We start from the raw sequence: 18,347 nt of genomic DNA on the forward strand, positions 1-18,347 counted from the left end.
TAGGCAAACAATAGTGATCTAAACAATCAGTTCTGATAAAACATAGTATTAGAAAATGATGAAGATGAGCAGGGTCCTGTGGGAAGGTAAGAAGACTTTCCAGAGTGATGCTGGCCCACTAGAAGAGTGTTCTAGGCAAAGGGAGCTCAGCAGGCAGGACATGCAGCCATGGAAAAGCCAAGTCCAGAGGGAGTCAGGATGACCCCGTGAAGGACAAGATAAGATGAAGCCTGGGACTGAGAGCTAACAAAAAACCAGGCTCCAGGATGGGAACACTATGGCCAAGGCCAGGGCTCTGGTGGCACAATAAACAAGGACTCCATGTAAGACTAGTGGGATCCTTCTGTCCAAGAATGTGATAAAAACGAGATAATAGATAAACAATACAACCAAGTCTCCATTTATATCCCTCTAAAGAGTGCTTTTGTTCTGCTTGTGCTGATAATTTTAGAAAAGTTATAATTAATGGTGCTTGCGAAAGTATGCTTGCTATATACCTGAGTTCCTATATGCATGCTTCCAAGTCAGACTTTCCTGCTTGTAACCCCATAGGCTGACCTCAGCTTGGTCCACAGTGATCTGAGAAGTAGTCATTTTGTGTATAAAAATTCCTAGATAAAGACCCTGTGGCAACCTGCTCAGGTCCTCCTGGTTTTGGGAACTTTCTGCTCCTGTTCTACAATAAATGCTTTTGCTTGTTTCTCTTAACTCTCTACTTTGTTGCTATGGTTTATGTCTGGATGACCCCCCAAGCCTCACGCAGTCATGAGGCAGGCTTCTAGAGTTTAGGATTGATTCATGGGTATGAGTGCTACACCCACCCCGGGGCAGGTAGTCTGCATATGTAAGGGAGTGAAAGAGGCTGCTTGCCCCCCACTCCTCCCTTTTTGTTCTAATTGTTTTTGGTGCCACCATGAACTATTTTTCTCTGCCATGTGGCACTCTGCCTTGGAGCCAGCCGAGTATACAATGAAACCTCCACAAACTGTGAGCTAAATAAACCTTCCCTTCCTTAATTTTGGGCATCAGGTATTTTGTCTCAACAACAAGAGAAAAGTAACCGAGACACTTGTAATTCTTTCTGGGTTGAGAGAAAAACACACCAGCCAAACAATGTGTTACCATATAATAGTGGCTGCATAAATATCTGTAATGTTCATTATCTACGTAAATTATGTAGATTAAATGCAAAAATGAATGAAATCTCAGGCATTCTACCGAAGCTGTAGGTTCAAAGGTTTGTTTATATAAAGATGTTTGTATGTTTTATTTAGAAGTTTAAATCTTGAGCTGGGCATATTGGTGCATGCCTGTATCCCAGCTACTTGGGAGACTGAGGCCAAAGGATCACGAATTGAAGGGTAGCCTAGACAACTTAGCAAGACCCTGTTTAAAAAAAAAATAAAATAAAAAGGCCTTGAGATGGAACGTAGAGCATCAACGAGAGCACTTGCCTAACATCTGCAAGACCCAGGGTTTCATTGGGGGGTGATGGACGAACAAAAAAACCTCATCAAACACTAAACATTAACAGGGGAAACAATAAAAGAAACTATATTCAATGAAGGAAAAAGAAAAATTACCACTAAGTGAGAGACCTGGGCTCATATCCTAAGTTATTTACTTCTTAGATGCATGAACTTGGGAAAGTTAATTGTGAACCTATTTTCTTATCCACAAGCTATGATAGATTAATGCTTGCTCTAAAAAGTTGTTCTGAGGGTTTCAATGCAAAAGTGACTAGGAGGGTAATCCCAGCACTAGAAAAGCTGAGGTAGGAGGTCTGCCCCAAGTTCAAGGCCAGCCTAGATTACATAGTGAGTTCAAGGCCAACCTGAGCTACGTAGCAAGCTTCTGTCTCAAAAAAACAAAAAACAAAAAAGTAGGAGAGTAGCATATGGTATGTAGGTTATGAAGTTTGAGAAGTTAAAACACTTTTTAAATGTGGAAACTATGAGGCAGCATGGGGGAATCACTCAAGTAACAAGTACGAAGTTAGTATACAGGGGCGCGGGTGTAGCTCACTGGCAGTGTACTTGCCGCAGACGGTATCTGCAAGGTCCTTGGTTCCATCCCTAGCACAGCGCCAGTGGAGGGTGGAGAGCGGGGTAAGCAATAAAAATTGTTGGGGAGGTGTGAAATCTCTTTCAAATTTCTTTTATCATTACTTGCTGAGAGTAGAAGAGAAAGAGAGGCTGGTTCATTCACCACATGTAAGGCCAAAGGCTTTTATTATGGTTATATGTATGAGGTGGGATAGAAGAAATTCAGCGTGTTTAAAAGATTTTTTAAAATTATTGTAGTAAAAGACACACTGCTATTAATCCCTCTTGTTCTGACCACACTTCTCCCATTGTTCTTGCCACATTCTGCAGCAGTTCTGTAAATCCTTTTTCAAGAGTCTTTATTAGTGCTGTCATGGCTGCCTCGATGTCTTGAATCGATTCAAAATATTTATTGTCATTTTGGTCAAATATTATGATCATTCAGACTCTGGGGAAGAGCTAAAAGTTGCAGTGTCAGATGTGATGAGTAAGATGAATGAGGACACATTAATGTTTTTATGAACCCGCCTTTCTGTTGGATGTCACTTCACAGCGGCATTCACCCCACTTTTGAAGACACTCATCAAAGAGGATTTCCAGAACTGCTTCAGAAAGTGGTGACAGGAAAAATGTGTTTAAAGTGAGGGGAAGTATTCTGAGTGTGATTATTGGCAATGTGCTTTTTATACTAAAATACAAATTGTTTTTGAGACAAGATCTTATTATATAGTTTAGCCTTAAACTCACTATGCAGCCCAGGCTGGCCTCAAACTCCTGGCAATCCTCCTGTCTCAGCCTTTCAAGTGCTGGGGTTACAGGTATGTACCACCCAGCTATAATTTTAAAAATTAAACAATTACTGTATTTGTTTAAACACCCTGGTATTATCTCCAGCAAATAGAACAGTACCTGGTCATTTACTGGACAGTTTCTTTTAGTAGATGAGTTAAAGAACAAAGGGTATTAATTTTTGTTCTTAACAGAGAGTGCCAAACAGCTTGTAATCCAAATTTAGAGTGCCTGGACTCCACAAGCCTTAATTAGGTAGAAGTACGAGATTCAGGAGAAGGGTGGTGGAAGATCAAGCACCTACTTGCTGAGCTGGTAATCAGTGCCTTTGACGAACTTGAGCTTCTCCAAGGGCACGCCAATGCTCTCCAGCATTGCTTTGATTACGTTCTCATAGAAACTGGTTCTGAGTTCTAGAAGTTCCCATGGGGCTTTCATGTTATCCAGGTATGCATGAAGGTCCGCAAATAGAATGGTTACCTAGATGTAAGGGACAAGGGACCACCAAAATGTCAATTTGTTCTAGTACCACTAAACCACCCCTCTTCTCCCACCCCTGCCCCACCCTTGTCAAGGTTCTCTTTATACCTTTCTTCAAGGGCAACTGCTAGGTTGATACCATGAGGTCTTACCTCACATCCAGCCTTCAAGAAGTCAGCAATCTTGGACATGGGCACGAAGTAAGCCACATGTGGCCTGCCTGTGGTTGCCGTTCCCCAGTAAATTTTAAGTTCCCGCTCCTTTAGTATCTCCTTTAGTTTCTCTTCCCCCAGAACCTCCTGTTGTGGAAGCAGAAGAAGTGCTTTAATGATGGTGACCCCCCTACCCCACATCCTTATATCCTATGACAAAGAAAACAAAGCTCTGTGTCAGAGGGGTCCAGGCTCAGAGCCAGCAGGGAGGGCCATGTTCTTAGCGCTCAATGCCAACCCATGCGGACGCTACTGCTGGCGCCCCTCCGGTGACGTGACACAGGTGGAAGGAGGCAGAGGCCTGTCCCTACTGGAATCCTAGCCTCTAGTTATATCTAACCCGCTTTCCTTCCTTTCATCGCCTACCTTCTGAGGTAGCCATCCCTTGTGGTCTCCACTCCTTCATTTCCCATTCCCTGTAAGTGCCATATCATAATCCTTCCTCTTGCGAAGATCACAGGAACTCCAAGTTGCTAATTTGAATGAATACTCTGTGTGTGTGTGGGGGGGGGGGCTAGAGACTGAATCCAGGCTTTGTGCATGCTGAGTAAGTGCTCTGCCACTGAGATACATCCAAAGCCCTTAAATGAATACTTTCTAGTCACCATTTCCTTCCTGAAACTCTTTTGGTTTCCTTATTTTACTCTAAGTTTCCCTCTTCTCTGACAGCTTAGGTTTCACTGGTGTTGCTCCACTTCTTCCTCATCATTAAATAGTAGCAAACTTTGGGGCTCTAGGCTTTTCTTATTCAACACTCTCCCTATTTATTGTTTGCTTTAATTATTACTCATGAGCTACTAACTCCCAAATCTCTTACTCATACCCATATATAGAATCATGTACCTATTATCAACCTAATACTTCAAACCTAACACATTGGGAGGCTGAGGCAGGAGGATTGCCATGAGTGTGAGGCCAGTCTAAACTATACAGCAAGGCCCTGTCTCAAAAAACAAACAATAAAACAAACCCAACACATTCAAAATTAAGCTTATGCTCTCACCTGCCTACTTCATGACCCAATCATCTTTTTCATTTATAATTTCACTACTAGGTCAGTAAATGGTATTCAGCAAATTGCTTTAGTCACTCCAAAACCGCTCTGAAATCCTCCTCCGTTTCTCTATCTCTGTATGACCACCCTAATCCAGGTCACTATGAAAACACATTAAGTTATTGAAATAATCTCCTAATAAATCTGTCATATCTTTTCTTGCTCCTTCCAATCCATGTTCCAAAAGATAGCCCAAGGGAAATTCTTTAAAACTCAAAATCAGGTTTACTTATTTACTTGTTTAAAATCTTCCTGCTTTGTTTTTTGAGACAAGTCTGGCTTTGTTGCCCAGCTACCTCTATCTAGTGTGCTGCCTCAAACTCCTGCCTTGAGTGATTTTTTGCCTCAGCTTCTGGAGTAGCTGGAATTACAGTATATACCATTAAGTTGGGCTTGGTTTAAAACTAATTTCCTTTTCACTAGAGACAATGTTGGTATTACCTAATAGGCCAGTATGCTCCTGATAAAAGTATTTTCACCAGGCCTGGCTAAACCCAGTTTTAAATTGGGCTCATCGGGCCGGAGATATAGCTCAGTGGCATAAGGGCTTGCCTGGCAAGCCTGAGGTCATGAGTTCGATTCCCAGTACTAATTTAAAAAAAAAAAAAAAGAAAAGAAAAAATTTGGGCTTACGGAATGAAGCCTATAAAGGTAGGCCCTCATGGCTTGGTCTCTGCTTACCTCTCTTTTGTTATTTAAATTAGTAAAAGCTAAGAAAAAAGTATTTTTTTCAAGTGATAATTTTGAAAAAGTGATGATTTGTAAAAAAAACATGGCATCCAGGAGTGGTGGCACAGGCCTCTAATCCCAGCACTCAGGAAGTAGAGACAGGATGTTTGTAGAGTGTAAGGCGGCCTGGGCTACATAGTGAGTTCCAGGCCAGCCTGAATTACACAGTGGGACCCTCTTTCAACCCCTCCCCCCATAAAACTATGACAAGCAACAACTGTTTCTGTTGTCTAATTAGCAGGACTCCAAATTCTGTGCTCCAAGTGTGTTGGTGACTGATTTTGCATTCTCCAGACACTTAGGGGGTTCTCATCACTCAAGGGAAGTCCGAATCACTTAGCCTCTAAAAGTCAGTTCCATACCCTTTGTGCATAGTATGTCCTCAGCAAGCACTATTTTATGGAGAGAGGCTAGGAAACAAAGAATCTGGCCAAGATGAAGCAAGTAAAAAATCTCATGTTGACCAGCTTAGCAACAAGACCCTGTCTACAAGTAAGAAGTAATAGGGGCTGGAATGCAGCTTAGTGGTAGAACGCTTGCCTAGTGCTGCTTCAATCCCTACACCAAGAAAAAAATAATGAAGATGAGACTGGAGTAACCTAAATGTCTACTAACTGATGAATAGATAAACACACTATGGTATATCCATACACTGGAACATTACTCAGCCATATGAAGAAGTAAGTTCTGACACGTACAACAGCGTGGACAAACCTTGAAAAAAACATGCTAACTGAAAGAGCCAGACACAAAAGAGCACATTTTGATGATCCCAGTTATATGAAATGCCCAGAAGAGAGAAATACATACATAGGGACAGAAACTATATTAGTGTTTTCTTAGGGCTGGCAGTAGAGGTAATGGGTATTGACGGCTAATGCTACGAGCTTTTGGTGGGGAATGAAAATATTCTGGAATTGGAAGGTGGTTGTGGATGCACAATTGTGTGCATACTGAATTGTACAATGTAAAACAGTGATTTAAAAAAAAATTCTGGTACTGAGGGTTGAATCCAGGGTCTTTGCTCTGAGCAACATCCCCATCCCTTTACTTATTATTTTGAGATAGGATCTCCCTAAATCGTTGAGTTGGTAGCTTGGACTTAAATTTGCAATCCTCCAGCCTCAGCCTCCCACAGTGTTGAGATTACAGGCCTAGTTTTATTTTATTTTTTATTTTTTATTTATTTTTTGGTCTTTTTGAGACAGGGTCTCGCTATGCAGTTCAGGTTGGCCTTAAGCTCACTTTGTAGCCCAGGCTGGTCTCGAACTCGCAACGATTCTCCTGCCTCAGCCTCCCGAGTGCTGGGATTATAGGCGTGCGCCACCACGCCCGGCCTACAGGACTAGTTTTAAATCGGGCTAACTTGGAATAAAGCATATAAAAGCCCTCAGGACCTGGTCTTTGCTTACTTCTTTTGTTATTTAAATTTAAATGCTCAAAACGTGACAAGTCGGAGGCCTGAAGGAAGGCAAAAGAATGAACAACACAAATATTAAGTGTTGCCACGAATATAGCTCAGCGACACAGCGCCTGCCGGGCAAGTATGAGGTCGTGAGTTCGATTCCTGGTACCACAAATAAACAAAGTAAGCCAAATATTAAGTGTTTTATCAGCAGTTTGCTTATTCCAGCCAAACTAGCCAATTCTCTGAACCATAATTTTCTTTCTCCCCTCTGGATCTTAACAAAATACAATATTCTTCGATCTGAAACCCCCGCCCTGCACACCATGTTCCCATTTTTTTCTGGTTAACTCCAACTCCTGCAGTTCGGAAGATTTGTAGAGTGAAGAGCTGATCCCTATCCTTCAGGGTGCAGGAAGCGTCCTTACAGGGTACTTCCTCAGGGGGACCCTTCCCATCTTTTTTCCTTTCACGTACAGTAACTTCCAGTACTCAACTTCAACTGAAATGGTTTGGGCTACAGGTCATTTTTAACCTCGATCATCTCCAGATCAGCTCTGGGAGGGCAGGCCCTGACCCATCCCCGGCACCTAGCACCGCGCCTGGCACATAAATAAGGTGAGGATTCTGGATTCAAAGACTGGCTCCGACACAAGGTAACTGCACACGAGGGGTGAGCCGGCTGTGATTTCCGTGGCTCCGAGGGAAAGGTTGCTTGACCGACCGACTGACCGAACAGTAGCGAGAACTACAGTCTCTTCGGAATTGCCCCGGCGCGGATTCCCTGGCCCACAGGCTCAGAACCAGGTAGGACCGCTGGACACACGGCTCCCAATTCCCAACCGCACATTCCAACCCCGAGGCCCAACCTGCAAGTTCCGGGTGATAAGTTGTAGTTTTTCTTCCGGGCTAGGAGCATCCCCCATGTCTCCGTCACCCCTACTTCCCGCACTCGACCGGCACCCGCGCCCCTTTCTCTGTCGCCGCCGCCGCCGCCGCGTGCCGGGAACTGTCACGCGAGTCCCGTCAGGTTGCATCAGCTAAGCTCGTCACTCGTCTTACTCGGCCTAGACCCTTTGCCTAGCAGTAGCTAGGAGAGAGTCAGGAGCAACGGAGAGTCGAGCGGGTCGATGAAACGGGAAGGGGCGGAGCTAGCAGGTAGAGTAGGCGGTGAGGAAGGCGGGGTTGCGGCATCTGCGTGGGGCGTATTTCTCTTAGGGGCGGGGCGAATTCTTGCCAATCATTGCCTCTCCGCCCGCCCCCTGGCGTTGGCCCGGCTGCCTCGGGGAGGGGGAGGTCGGGGAGGGGGCGATAAAATGGCGCAGGGGGCGGAGTGAGGCGCAGTCGTTCGCCCAGGTTTTGGCCCGGCTTCCGGAGGTGAAGAGCGGGAGGGACACCCGGTCGGCGTTCGTCGGCTGGGCGGGGGTTGGGGGCGCCTGTTGCTTCTGCAGGGGGTTGCGCGCCCCGTACGCCCCGTTGAGGGACAGGGAGGCCCTCGCTCTGGTGGGAGAAGGGCCGGTTCGCGCCCCTGCGGTGGTGGCGGGGGGAGTGTCCCTGCCCCCCTCCTCCACGTCGGCGGTCCAGCGATGCCCCTCACCCTGCTGAGGAGAAGGAAAGGAAAAGGAAAAGGGAGGCTGGTCCTTGCGAGGCCGGGAGCGCCCTCCGCCGTCTCGGCCCAGCGGGGGTAAGGGGGCGGGAGATGTCGCTGCCCCCAGCCCGCCGGCGGGAGGGCGTGCAGCGAGAAGCGGGTCGCGGGCCGGCGGCGAGGGAGCGGCGACTGCGCCCCTCCGGGTCGGCGAGGCCGGGGGCGCTCCGGGGGGAGGGGCGGGAAGGAGCCCGCGCCTCTCCCACCTTCCGTGGGGAGGCGGGAATCCCTTTCCTTCGCCCCGGGGAAGTGCAAAGGCCCTGCCCGAGGGCGGCGCCGCCTCGCGGCCGTCACTGTTCTGGAGGCGGGAAGGGAAGGCTGAGCGGTATCCTCGGCGAGCACCCGGGCCACCCTTCCTCCGGGTCGTCGAGGCGGTGGAGGGGAGGCAGCTGGCACCCCAGCGGGAGCTCTGAGGAGGCCCCAGAAGTGATGTAGCTGCCCACCGGCTGCCCTAACCTGACCTCCAGTTTGTTTCTGTTGTAGGCGCTCCAAGCTTTATTATACCCGTCTAAAAATTTAAAACAAAACCCCCCAAAACATCCTTTAAAAAAGAAACCTGTTGCCACAGCTTAGTGGTATGTGCTGTCTTTGCCCGTGTGGGAGGGGACTTCCTGTACCCTGATGTAATGACATGTTAACCTAAAGCTGAAATTTCCAGTCCTGGGTGGTTTCCCTCCTAGTGTTTTCAGCTATGTCAAAGGGAATTGCGAAATTCTTTTTGTTTTGTTTTGTTTTTGAGACAGGGTCTCGTTATGTAGGTCAGGCTATCCTTGAACTTGGCGATCCTCCTGTCTCAGCCTCTCGAGTGCTGGAATCACAGGCGTGCGGCACCACGCCCGGCTAAAATTCTTACAAATCGTTTCGGTTCGCTTTGATTTTTTTTTTTTTTTTAATGTTGGGCCTATTTTATGAGTGATAACAAAGCCATTTGAACATATATTTGCACTTGGGAGAAGTTGAAAATCAAAGGCAAATGAGAAATCCTGTCCTTTGAGAATAATCCTTGCTGTTGTGGCTAACAGACCTAGCTAGCAAGGTAATAGTTTTGGTTTTAGAACCTTGAAAGAGGATGTGGTGTTGCAGTTTCAGTGGCCTGAATAAAAAGCCTTTGTGCTCTAAGGCAATAGGTTTTCTGAGGTAAGGTAAAAATAGAGAACCAGTTTCTGAGGTTGCAACCAGGAGGAACAGAGAGGGGGTGGTACATTGAAGTGTGAAGAAGGGGGTGGACAGGTGAGAGATGTGGAAGGACAGAATAGGGTCACACAGGGATGGGGAGAAGAATTATGATAGAATTGGGCAATGGGAAAAAATACTCTTCCCTTAAAAATAAAGGGGTCCCCGTATTTTAAGTAGCGTCTACCAGGCTAGTGTCAAGAAAAGCAGGTGGTGATATAATAGCAGAGAAGTAAACTAAAACTGCCTTGGGGAACTTCACTTCAGAGCTTCAATTTTATCTGAGGGGTTTCCTCCTTTGCAAGTCATGTAGTATCAGTTTTCATTGGCATAGGGTTTTTAGGTTTAGAGTGCTTTCATAAATAATCCCCTCGGTGGATCCTTATTTGATCCAGTTAGCAGCATTTACCCCCCCCCCCTTTTTTCAGATGAGTATTCTCATCTGCATTGTGGTTCAAAGACTTGAGTTGCCGAGGCCTCTGGAATTTAGTCCATTGCTTTTATACGGATACTTCAATACCATTAACTTGCAGAATTTGCCTGATATTTCATGTCCATCCAGTCTGGTCTTTAATTAGAGACAGTATGGTGGGATGCTGGGTTAAGTGACTACCTCCTTGAATGTTGGCTTAAACAGAGCATACTGGGTAATTTCTAAATGTGCAGGGTCTAGGCAGAGTGGAGGTGAACCTATGGTATCGTGTTATTTTTCTTTTAAGACAAAATATGTTCATGTATGAGTTATTTTTTCTAAACTAAAAACCTCTATTTGGGTTTAATTGCATCGTTGGCACTTGGCGACAAATAAGTGGGTTTTGGATTGCAGTTTGGCCACTCATCTCTAAAAGACTTGCCATCACTGGTCTATGTTCCCTACCACTTTAGCACTCTTTTTTCCCTTCCATTCCTGTGCTTAAGTATCTTAAGCACATAAAAATAGGAAGTAACCCAGGCATGGTGGTGCACGCCTGTAATCCTGGCACTTGGGAAGCTGAGGCAGGAGGATTGCCACGAGTTTAAGGGCTGAACTACATAGTGAGACCTGTCTCAAAAAAGGAGGGGGGCAGGGATATAGCTCAGTGGCACAGCACCTTCCTGGCAAGTGCGAGGTCCTGAGTTCAATTCCCAGTACCAAAAAAAAAAAAAGTAAAATAATAATGAATACCTTTAAGCCCATCTTTATCTTATGTTGCTGTATTTGTTTCTGACCAAGGACTCTTAGAAGCCAGGCAAGCACTCTCTCACTGAAACTATAACCCCAGCCTTATCGTTCTTTTTTTTTTGAGACAAGGTCTGGCTTTGTAGTGCAGGCTTGCCTTGAGCTTACTGTGTAGCCCATGCTGCCCTCAAACTTGAAGCAGTTTTCCTTCCTCAGCCTCCTTAGAGCTGGGGTTACAGCCATGCCCACCTGGCCTTTTTTAAGAAGACATATCCAGGCACGGTGGTGCACAGCTGTAATCTCAGGTACTTGGAAGGCAGAGGCAGGAGGATCACAAGTTGCAAGACAACCGGGGCAATTTAGCAAGCCCAGTCTCAGAATAAAATTTAAAAAGAGGAGATGAAGCTCAGTGCCCCCTAGGTTCAATCCCCATTTACTGATCCCCCAAAAAGAAGCCAAACAAGGTGGGCATCTTGATGCACAGTTGTAATCCCACCACTGTATACAGGAAGCTGAAATAGAATCACAAGTTTGAGCCCAGCCAGGCAACCTGGTGACTTAGTGAGATCCTGTTCTAGGAAAAAAAAAAAGGCTGGGGATGTTGCTCAGTGTGAAGGCCCTTGGTCTGGTCCTTTGTACCATGAAAACAAATCAAAACAAAACAAAAATTAGAGGCAGAATTGAAGCTACCCATGCCTCCTGTTCTTCCTCTTCTCTCCGCACTACTGAAGATAACCACTGCCCTGAATTTGGTGTTCCTCATTCTCAGACATGATTTTATAATTTTATGATATAGCATACATATGTAGATGGTGTTGTTTCTTTAACAAATTGAAGCAGGAAAAAGGGTAAATTTATAAATCAAAATACTCAAAAGATTCAAGAGGCTGAGGTTGGAGGATTGCCATGAATTTGAGGCCATTCTGGGCCACACAGTGAGTTCAAAGCCAGCCTGAACTACATAGACCCTCTCCCAAAAAAACCAAAACTAAATAAAACAAACTTCAAAAGATATACCAGCCATTTGCATTGTGTGGACTTTTTTTGAAGCTTGAAAAAGTATGACTAAGATAATTGGAATTTGAACTGGATATTTTATGATGAGGACTTCTTGTTTACAGATAAAATGATGCAGTGCCTGTGGTTTGCTTCAGAATAATCTGATAAAGAGGGAAAGATCAGCTGTGGTTGGTAGGGTTAGGGCTGAGTGATGAGTATGTGGTGTTTCATTATGTTACTGTTATGTATGCTTTTAAAATTAAGACTTTTTTTGGCAGTATCGGGGATTAAATCTACAGCCTTTGCACTGAGCTATATCCTCAGCCATTATATATTATTTTTTGAGACATGGTGGTGTTAAATTTCCCAGGCTATGTTCATACTTGGGATCCTCCTGCTTCAGTCTCCCAGAGTGCTGAGCTTATAAGCATGTGCCATTACACCAGGCTTGCATATGTTTTAAATTCTCTGTAATAAATTTTAAAGTCTGTATTTCTTTTTTTTCTTTAATTAGTATGTGTTTGCTATACATAATGATTACATTTATCATGTGGAACTGATACATGTACATAACACATCTTAATTCTTTTTACTTCCCATTGCCCTCCAGAACTTTTGTTTTTGAGATATGATCCCCCTGTGTAGTTCAAGCTGGCCTTGAACTCACTATGTATCCCATGGTGGCCTTGAACTCATGGCTATTTCCTGCCTCAGCCTCCTGAGTGCTGGGATTACAGGTGTCACCACACCTGGCTCCCTCCAGAATTTTTGAAAATGAGGAAAGAATGATTTGTGTATATGTAGAATGTACATGTATATATAGGGCATTGTTTTGTATAAATTTTCTGTTTGGAACTTTCTTAGGGAGAAGCTCAGAAGAACCTGCTCTGCCTTTAGATGTTACGTGGCATAAGGATTGATGATTGCAGTGGTTGTAAAGGATATTGGTCCTATGTGTGCAAGTAAAGTTTGCAAGTACTATAATGTTTTTCTTTTGGTAATGTTTCATCACATTCAGGAGTATTCATAGTGTTCTTCTATTTCATCTGGGAGACCAAGGGCAGCCTTCCATACATAATAAGGCACTTCAAGTTATTTTTTTCCAAGACCCAAAAGCCCTTTTTAGTACCTGTATATTTTATGGTTTACTAAAGTGTACCGAATTTAGAAGGCCTAAGTTTGGATTATAGCTCTGCCATTTGCTGACCAATGCTGGGCAAATCTATCTCAATAGTGATAGAAAAAGTTGGCCTTCTAATTAGACCTTGGAGCTGGGCTTTTTGGCTCACGCCTGTAATCCCAGCACTCAGGTGGCTGAGGCAGGAGGGTCGTTGTGAGTGAACTACAAAAGTGAGCTCAAGGCCAGCCTGAACTGCATAGTGAGACCCTGACTCAAAAAAAAAACCCAACTAATTAGACCTTGGTTTGGGTCCTCAGGCTAATGTTATTAGCAAATTATGTAATACCTCTGAATTTTCATTTTCCCAGTAGAGAAAATTGAGTATTGTAGTTGGCCAAGCAAGTATTTGGACTAGACCTTTTAGACGTGTTGGGATGAGGAGGCAGTATACCAGAAAGTACTTCTAAGAAATATAGCTGCTAACCCCAGTACCTGTGATATTTGTACTTGACAAACAAAAGGTTTTATAAGTTAAAAAAAAAAATCTCCAAAAGTAAACCTTTTTTCTTATTGATGCCTAAAAAAATAACTTTATTCTGTGAAATAACTCAGTCCCTAAGCTGAGAAATTAACTCTTTCTTCATGGAGGCACCTGTACCAATGCCTGGAACTCTCATAATAATTGTTGGACCTTTTTGGGGGAAGGGGCAAGGATTGAACCCAGACCCTCATCCCTACCAATGCTTGCTAAGCCACGGAGCTATACCCCTATGCCCAATTGCTAGGATATTGATAAAATAAGTATCAGTGGTTCTGATTTAAATATAAGGGAAAACTTGATTTCTTTGGTAAGATTAATTTTAGAGTTGTGCTGAGAGGTTACAATTATAAAATCTATCTCATACTGTCTGGTTTATAATAGGTATAAAATATTTTTTTTTTTCATTTCTGTCCTACCACATTTCTAAGCTCAGTAAATTTAACTAGGTCCCTTCTAATTCTGAAACCCTGTATCTCCCCGCTTTCTTTTTTCTACTCTTTTTACTACTTTATTGTCCGTACCACTTTATGTTGTCTCGTAGTGGTGTCTCCCTTCACCTTCCTCCCTTGCTCTTATTTTTGTTTTTGAGACAGGTTCTCACTTTGTAGTTCAGGCTGGCCTTGAACTTACTGTGCAGAGTGAGTTCTTGGCAATCCTGCATCAGACTCCCAAGTGCTAGGGTTACAGACATGTGCCATCACACGTGGCTAACTTCCTTTTATTTTTCTTTTTTGTAATTAATTAATTAATTATTATTTTTTGTTGCCATACCGGGGATTGAACCCAGGGACTCACACATAGTAAAGAAGGGCTCTCCCACTGAGGTACATCCCCAGCCTTTTTAAAATTTTATTTTGTGAAAAGGTCACATTGAGGTGCCCAGGCTAGTCTAGAATTTACAATCCTCCTACCTCAATTTTGGAATAATTGGGATTACAGGCTATTTCACAACACCCTGCAGAACCGTATCTTTATTTCTTAGAAATCATACAGCCGTGCATGGTGGTGCATGCCTGTAATCCCAGCATTCGGAAGGCTGAGGCAGGAGGATTGTTGTAAGTTCAAGACTAGCCTGGGCTACAAAAGTGAGCTCAAGGACAGCCTGAACTGCACAGCGAGACCTTGTCTCAAAAAAGACAAGAAATCATATAGAGATATTTTATGTAGCTCAGTGCTGTACGGTGATTGTAGCACAGAAAGTATATTTTGAAAGAATACATGCATTGAAGAAACAAGATGTGGATAATAAGTACGTGGAGGAAATTTTACAGTTAAATTTTACAGTAAGAGCCAGGTGTGGTGGTGCAAATTTGTAAACCTAGCACTCAGGAAACTGAAGTAGGAGGATCATGAGGTTGAGACTAGCCTGGACTACATGTCTCAAAAAAAAGACACAAGGAAAAAGGGGCTGGGGATTTAGCTCAGCAGCACAGCGCCTGCCTGGCAAACGTGAGGTCATGAGTTTGATTCCTGGTACCAGAAAAAAAAAAAAAAGAATTGTCCAATTATTGAATTCATTGTTTTGGTATTTTTTAATAGCTTCTTAGATGTAATGTGTATGTGAAATATTCCCTTTTTATCACCTTTCCCATCTGGAAAATAATTATACATTAGGTCTGTTATTAGTTGTTTAAAAACTATATTTTAGTCATGCAAGTAAAGAGTCAAGCAAGAAGTAAAATGCTAATGAAAATCTTCCCTGGACTTCTGTCTCCTTATAGGTTATAGTAGTCATTAGTTCTGTGTTTGTATCTTTACAGACCCTTTCTTTTTTTTTCTGTTTTGTTTTTGTTTGTTTTTTTGTTGAGACAAGGTCTCACTGTGTAGTTCAGGTGGGCCTTAACTTCACTCTGTATCCCAGGCTGATACCGAACTAGCAGCGATCCTCTTGCCTCAACCTCCCAAGTACTGGGATTACAGATGTGAGCCGGTATGCCTGGCTCTTTGCTTTTGGTTTTCTTTTCTTTTTTTAAGGCAGAGGCTTGCTATGTAGTTCAGCCAGGCCTTGAACTTACTTTGTAGTCCAAGCTGGCTTTGAACTCATGGCAATTCTGCTTCAGCCCCCCAAGTGCTGGGATTACAGGTGTGTGCTACCACACCTGGCTCTTTGCATTTTATATATATTGAAAGTTAGATTTTTGTGTGTGGTAATGATGAATTTTTAGATTTTGTGGAATTTTAAACATTGCTCAGGCTGCATTTGGTGGTACACACCTGTAATCCTAGCACTAGGTAGCCTGGGGTAGAACAATCAGTGTGAGTTAAAGGCCAGCCTGAACTAAATACATAGTGAGACCTGGTCCCCCCAAAAAATGCTGCCCAGTCTCCCTGCTCTACTTTTTCCCATTTTATAATCCAAATGATTTAAGAGGCTGGTGGTTAGCGCTGGTTAGTGACAGAACAGGAGTGTAGTCTTAAAGTCTTTGGATGCCCAAATCAGTATTCATCCTACTCAAGCAAATGATGGTCTTAAGAAAGTATAATTTGTTGGGAAGAACAAAACAAGTTCCTTAGTTGCATAATTTTTTTCCTGTAAAGGTTTTTCTTTGGTGTTCTTGACTCAAAAAATTCCAACTTTCTGGTATTTAAAAAAAATCAAGATTAAAATTAATAGATGGAGCACCTTGAAGCACAATACAGTTGACTTTGTAATTAGCAGAGTTGAAAGTGATGAGAAGATCCTTTAATTTTCTTTGTGCCTGCAGGAAGGTGGGAGTCAATCATTTTGACAAGTCTCCTGAAAGGAACAGCTAGCGAGAGCTGAAACCTTTTTCCATTTGGTCTCGTGGCAAAGGCAGAGATCACCCTAGCAGCTTCACAAAGTATGGAATACATTTATTTACATTTGTATTCTTGTTTTTTTTTTTTTTTAATTCAAGAGTAGTAACATGATTTTTTTAAATGTAAACTAAATGTCCAAACACTTTATATAATACTTGTTTTGTTTGTACATTGTAGATACAATTCCTTGATTGAACTACTTCATTAGGTTTTTAAATAGTTGAAAAGCATTCTTTTTTTTTTTTTTTTTGGTTCTTTTTCCGGTACCGGGAACCGAACTCACGACCTTGCGCTCGCCAGGCAGGCGCTTTGCCGCTGAGCTAAATCCCCAGCCCCTACATTCTGTAGCATGACTATCCCATGATTTTACTGAACATTTCTTTTGGTGATGGATATTTACTAGGTTGCCTTTAGTTTCCTTGTATATTTCTTTTTGTTTTTTTGTTTTTGCGACAGGATCATGCTGTGTAGTCCAGGCTTATCGCAAACTCACAGCAGTCCTCCTGCCTGAGCCTCCCGAGTGCTGGGATTACAGGCATGCACCACCATGCCCAGCCCATGTATATTTCTTTTTTTTTTTTTTTTTTTTGGTTTTTGGTTTTTCTCCGGTACCGGGAACCGAACTCACGACCTTGCGCTTGCCAGGCAGGCGCTTTTTGCCGCTGAGCTAAATCCCCAGCCCCCAGCCCATGTATATTTCTAATAGGTCCATGTGTATTTCTAATAGGTCCTTCTGTAGGCTGCATTTCTAGAAGTGAAATTTGTAGGTCAAATGGTTTTGCCAAATTACTTTTTGCAAAACATTGTGCTGATTCATATGCTTACTGATACTGTGTAAGAGTACTTATCACATCTTCACCAACCTGGTGAAGATTTCATGTCATCTTAATATTTACCATTTTTATAAGAAAAAATATTGTTTTAAAATGTATTTCTATGATTCTGGTAAAGTTAAGTATCTTTAGTTTTTCTCATGTCATAAATTACAGGACAAAGAATTTGAGATATTAAGATGCCATCCCTGTATATAGTGGGTTAAAATGGTTTAAACTATTTTCTGTTGGTCTGTGGAACTTCCTCTTCTTTCTCTAGATATGATGTGTTCACTGATACCCTCTGAGCAGTCTGCTGGTGCCTCTTTCTTACCTAAAAACAGTGCTCCATTTTCTTGGAGCTCCTTGGATGAGGATGAATTGGATGACTCCTTGCTGGAGTTCTCTGATGGAGAAGAAGACGACGGCCATTTCAGTCTCACTGAGGAAGAGATCGAGGAGCTTTTGAAAGATGATAGCTCATCAAATGAGGAAGAGATTGAAGAATTCTTGAAGGATGATGAGCCATCAAATGAGCATGAGAATGGAGAAAAAAGGAGTCAAATTGTACTTGAAACTCCCCAAGAAAAAAATTCATTGTACAGCTTGAGACCAGTAGCTGAGACCCCTGGCCTCTTCAAACTACCTCAACTAAATACATCAGTTGGTCATGAACCAACTCCTGCTAAATCATTACATAGGCACCTTGTATTAGAAAAGAATCATATAAAAGTGACTGTTGTTGCACCATTTGATCCAACAGTTTGTGATTCTGTGCTTGATAAGAGTAAGACTTGTTCATCCAAAGACACTGAAAAACCTTCTCTTGGGGAAGAGATGAGAGAAGATGATCTTAGCCTAAATGAGAGCACTGAATCTGAAGGGATCAGCCCTAATATTTCTGCCTGGGATGGGAGCTCTTCTCCTTTGAACAGTAACTTTCAACAAACAGTCTCTGATAAAAATACACTTGACAGTAAGAAGCCTGTCCCTTTGTTCTCTCAGATCTCATATCATTCAAAGACTTCCTCCAGTACAGGGTCATCCTGGAAAAATAGTGGATCACATAAACTAAGTTGTGAAATGAGGTCTCCAGTTGTTTCCAGTTCATCAAAGAGAGTAAGTACATTTTTTTCAATGTGAAAAAAAAAATTAAATTTTTTTTCATTCACAAGAGTTCTTACGTACCTCTGTCCCAATACATACAACCTTCATCACTATTGACATCATGTACCACATTGATGCATTTGTTAAAATCTAGCAGACCTTTATATTCAAATTAAGGTTTGAATCCTGACTAACACTATGACTGTGGTCTAGTTATTTAGCCTTTATGTTCCTCCACACAACTTCACTCTCACACTCTCTCTCTCTCTCTCTCTCTCTCTCTCTCTCTCTCTCTC

At 42.9% G+C, this 18,347-nt stretch overlaps 2 protein-coding genes across 10 annotated transcripts in view; one reads left to right on the forward strand and one right to left on the reverse strand.

Moving 5' to 3' along the window:
* The window catches only part of Yars (tyrosyl-tRNA synthetase), a 31,970-nt gene extending 24,130 nt beyond the window's left edge, over positions 1-7,840 (reverse strand). The window contains exons 1-3 of the mRNA XM_005395094.2: positions 7,584-7,840; positions 3,467-3,613; positions 3,139-3,314 (exon numbers count right to left, since the gene is read on the reverse strand). Coding sequence (XP_005395151.1) covers positions 3,139-3,314; positions 3,467-3,613; positions 7,584-7,751 — 491 coding nt within the window. The 5' untranslated portion in view covers positions 7,752-7,840. The remainder of the gene's footprint in view (positions 1-3,138; positions 3,315-3,466; positions 3,614-7,583) is intronic.
* A 153-nt stretch (positions 7,841-7,993) lies between these two features.
* The window catches only part of S100pbp (S100P binding protein), a 35,892-nt gene continuing 25,538 nt past the window's right edge, over positions 7,994-18,347 (forward strand). Inside the window, exons 1-5 of one of the 9 annotated variants that reach the window (XM_013519555.1) lie at positions 8,006-8,091; positions 8,843-8,934; positions 12,555-12,665; positions 16,057-16,173; positions 17,225-18,063. In XM_013519555.1, the coding sequence (XP_013375009.1) occupies positions 17,227-18,063 (837 nt within the window). In that variant the 5' untranslated portion in view covers positions 8,006-8,091; positions 8,843-8,934; positions 12,555-12,665; positions 16,057-16,173; positions 17,225-17,226. The other 8 variants (XM_013519554.1, XM_005395086.2, XM_005395087.2 and 5 more) reach the window with 8 other exon arrangements.

Source organism: Chinchilla lanigera, unplaced genomic scaffold (assembly GCF_000276665.1).
Source record: "Chinchilla lanigera isolate Chin_1 unplaced genomic scaffold, ChiLan1.0 scaffold00051, whole genome shotgun sequence".
NCBI lineage: Eukaryota > Metazoa > Chordata > Mammalia > Rodentia > Chinchillidae > Chinchilla > Chinchilla lanigera.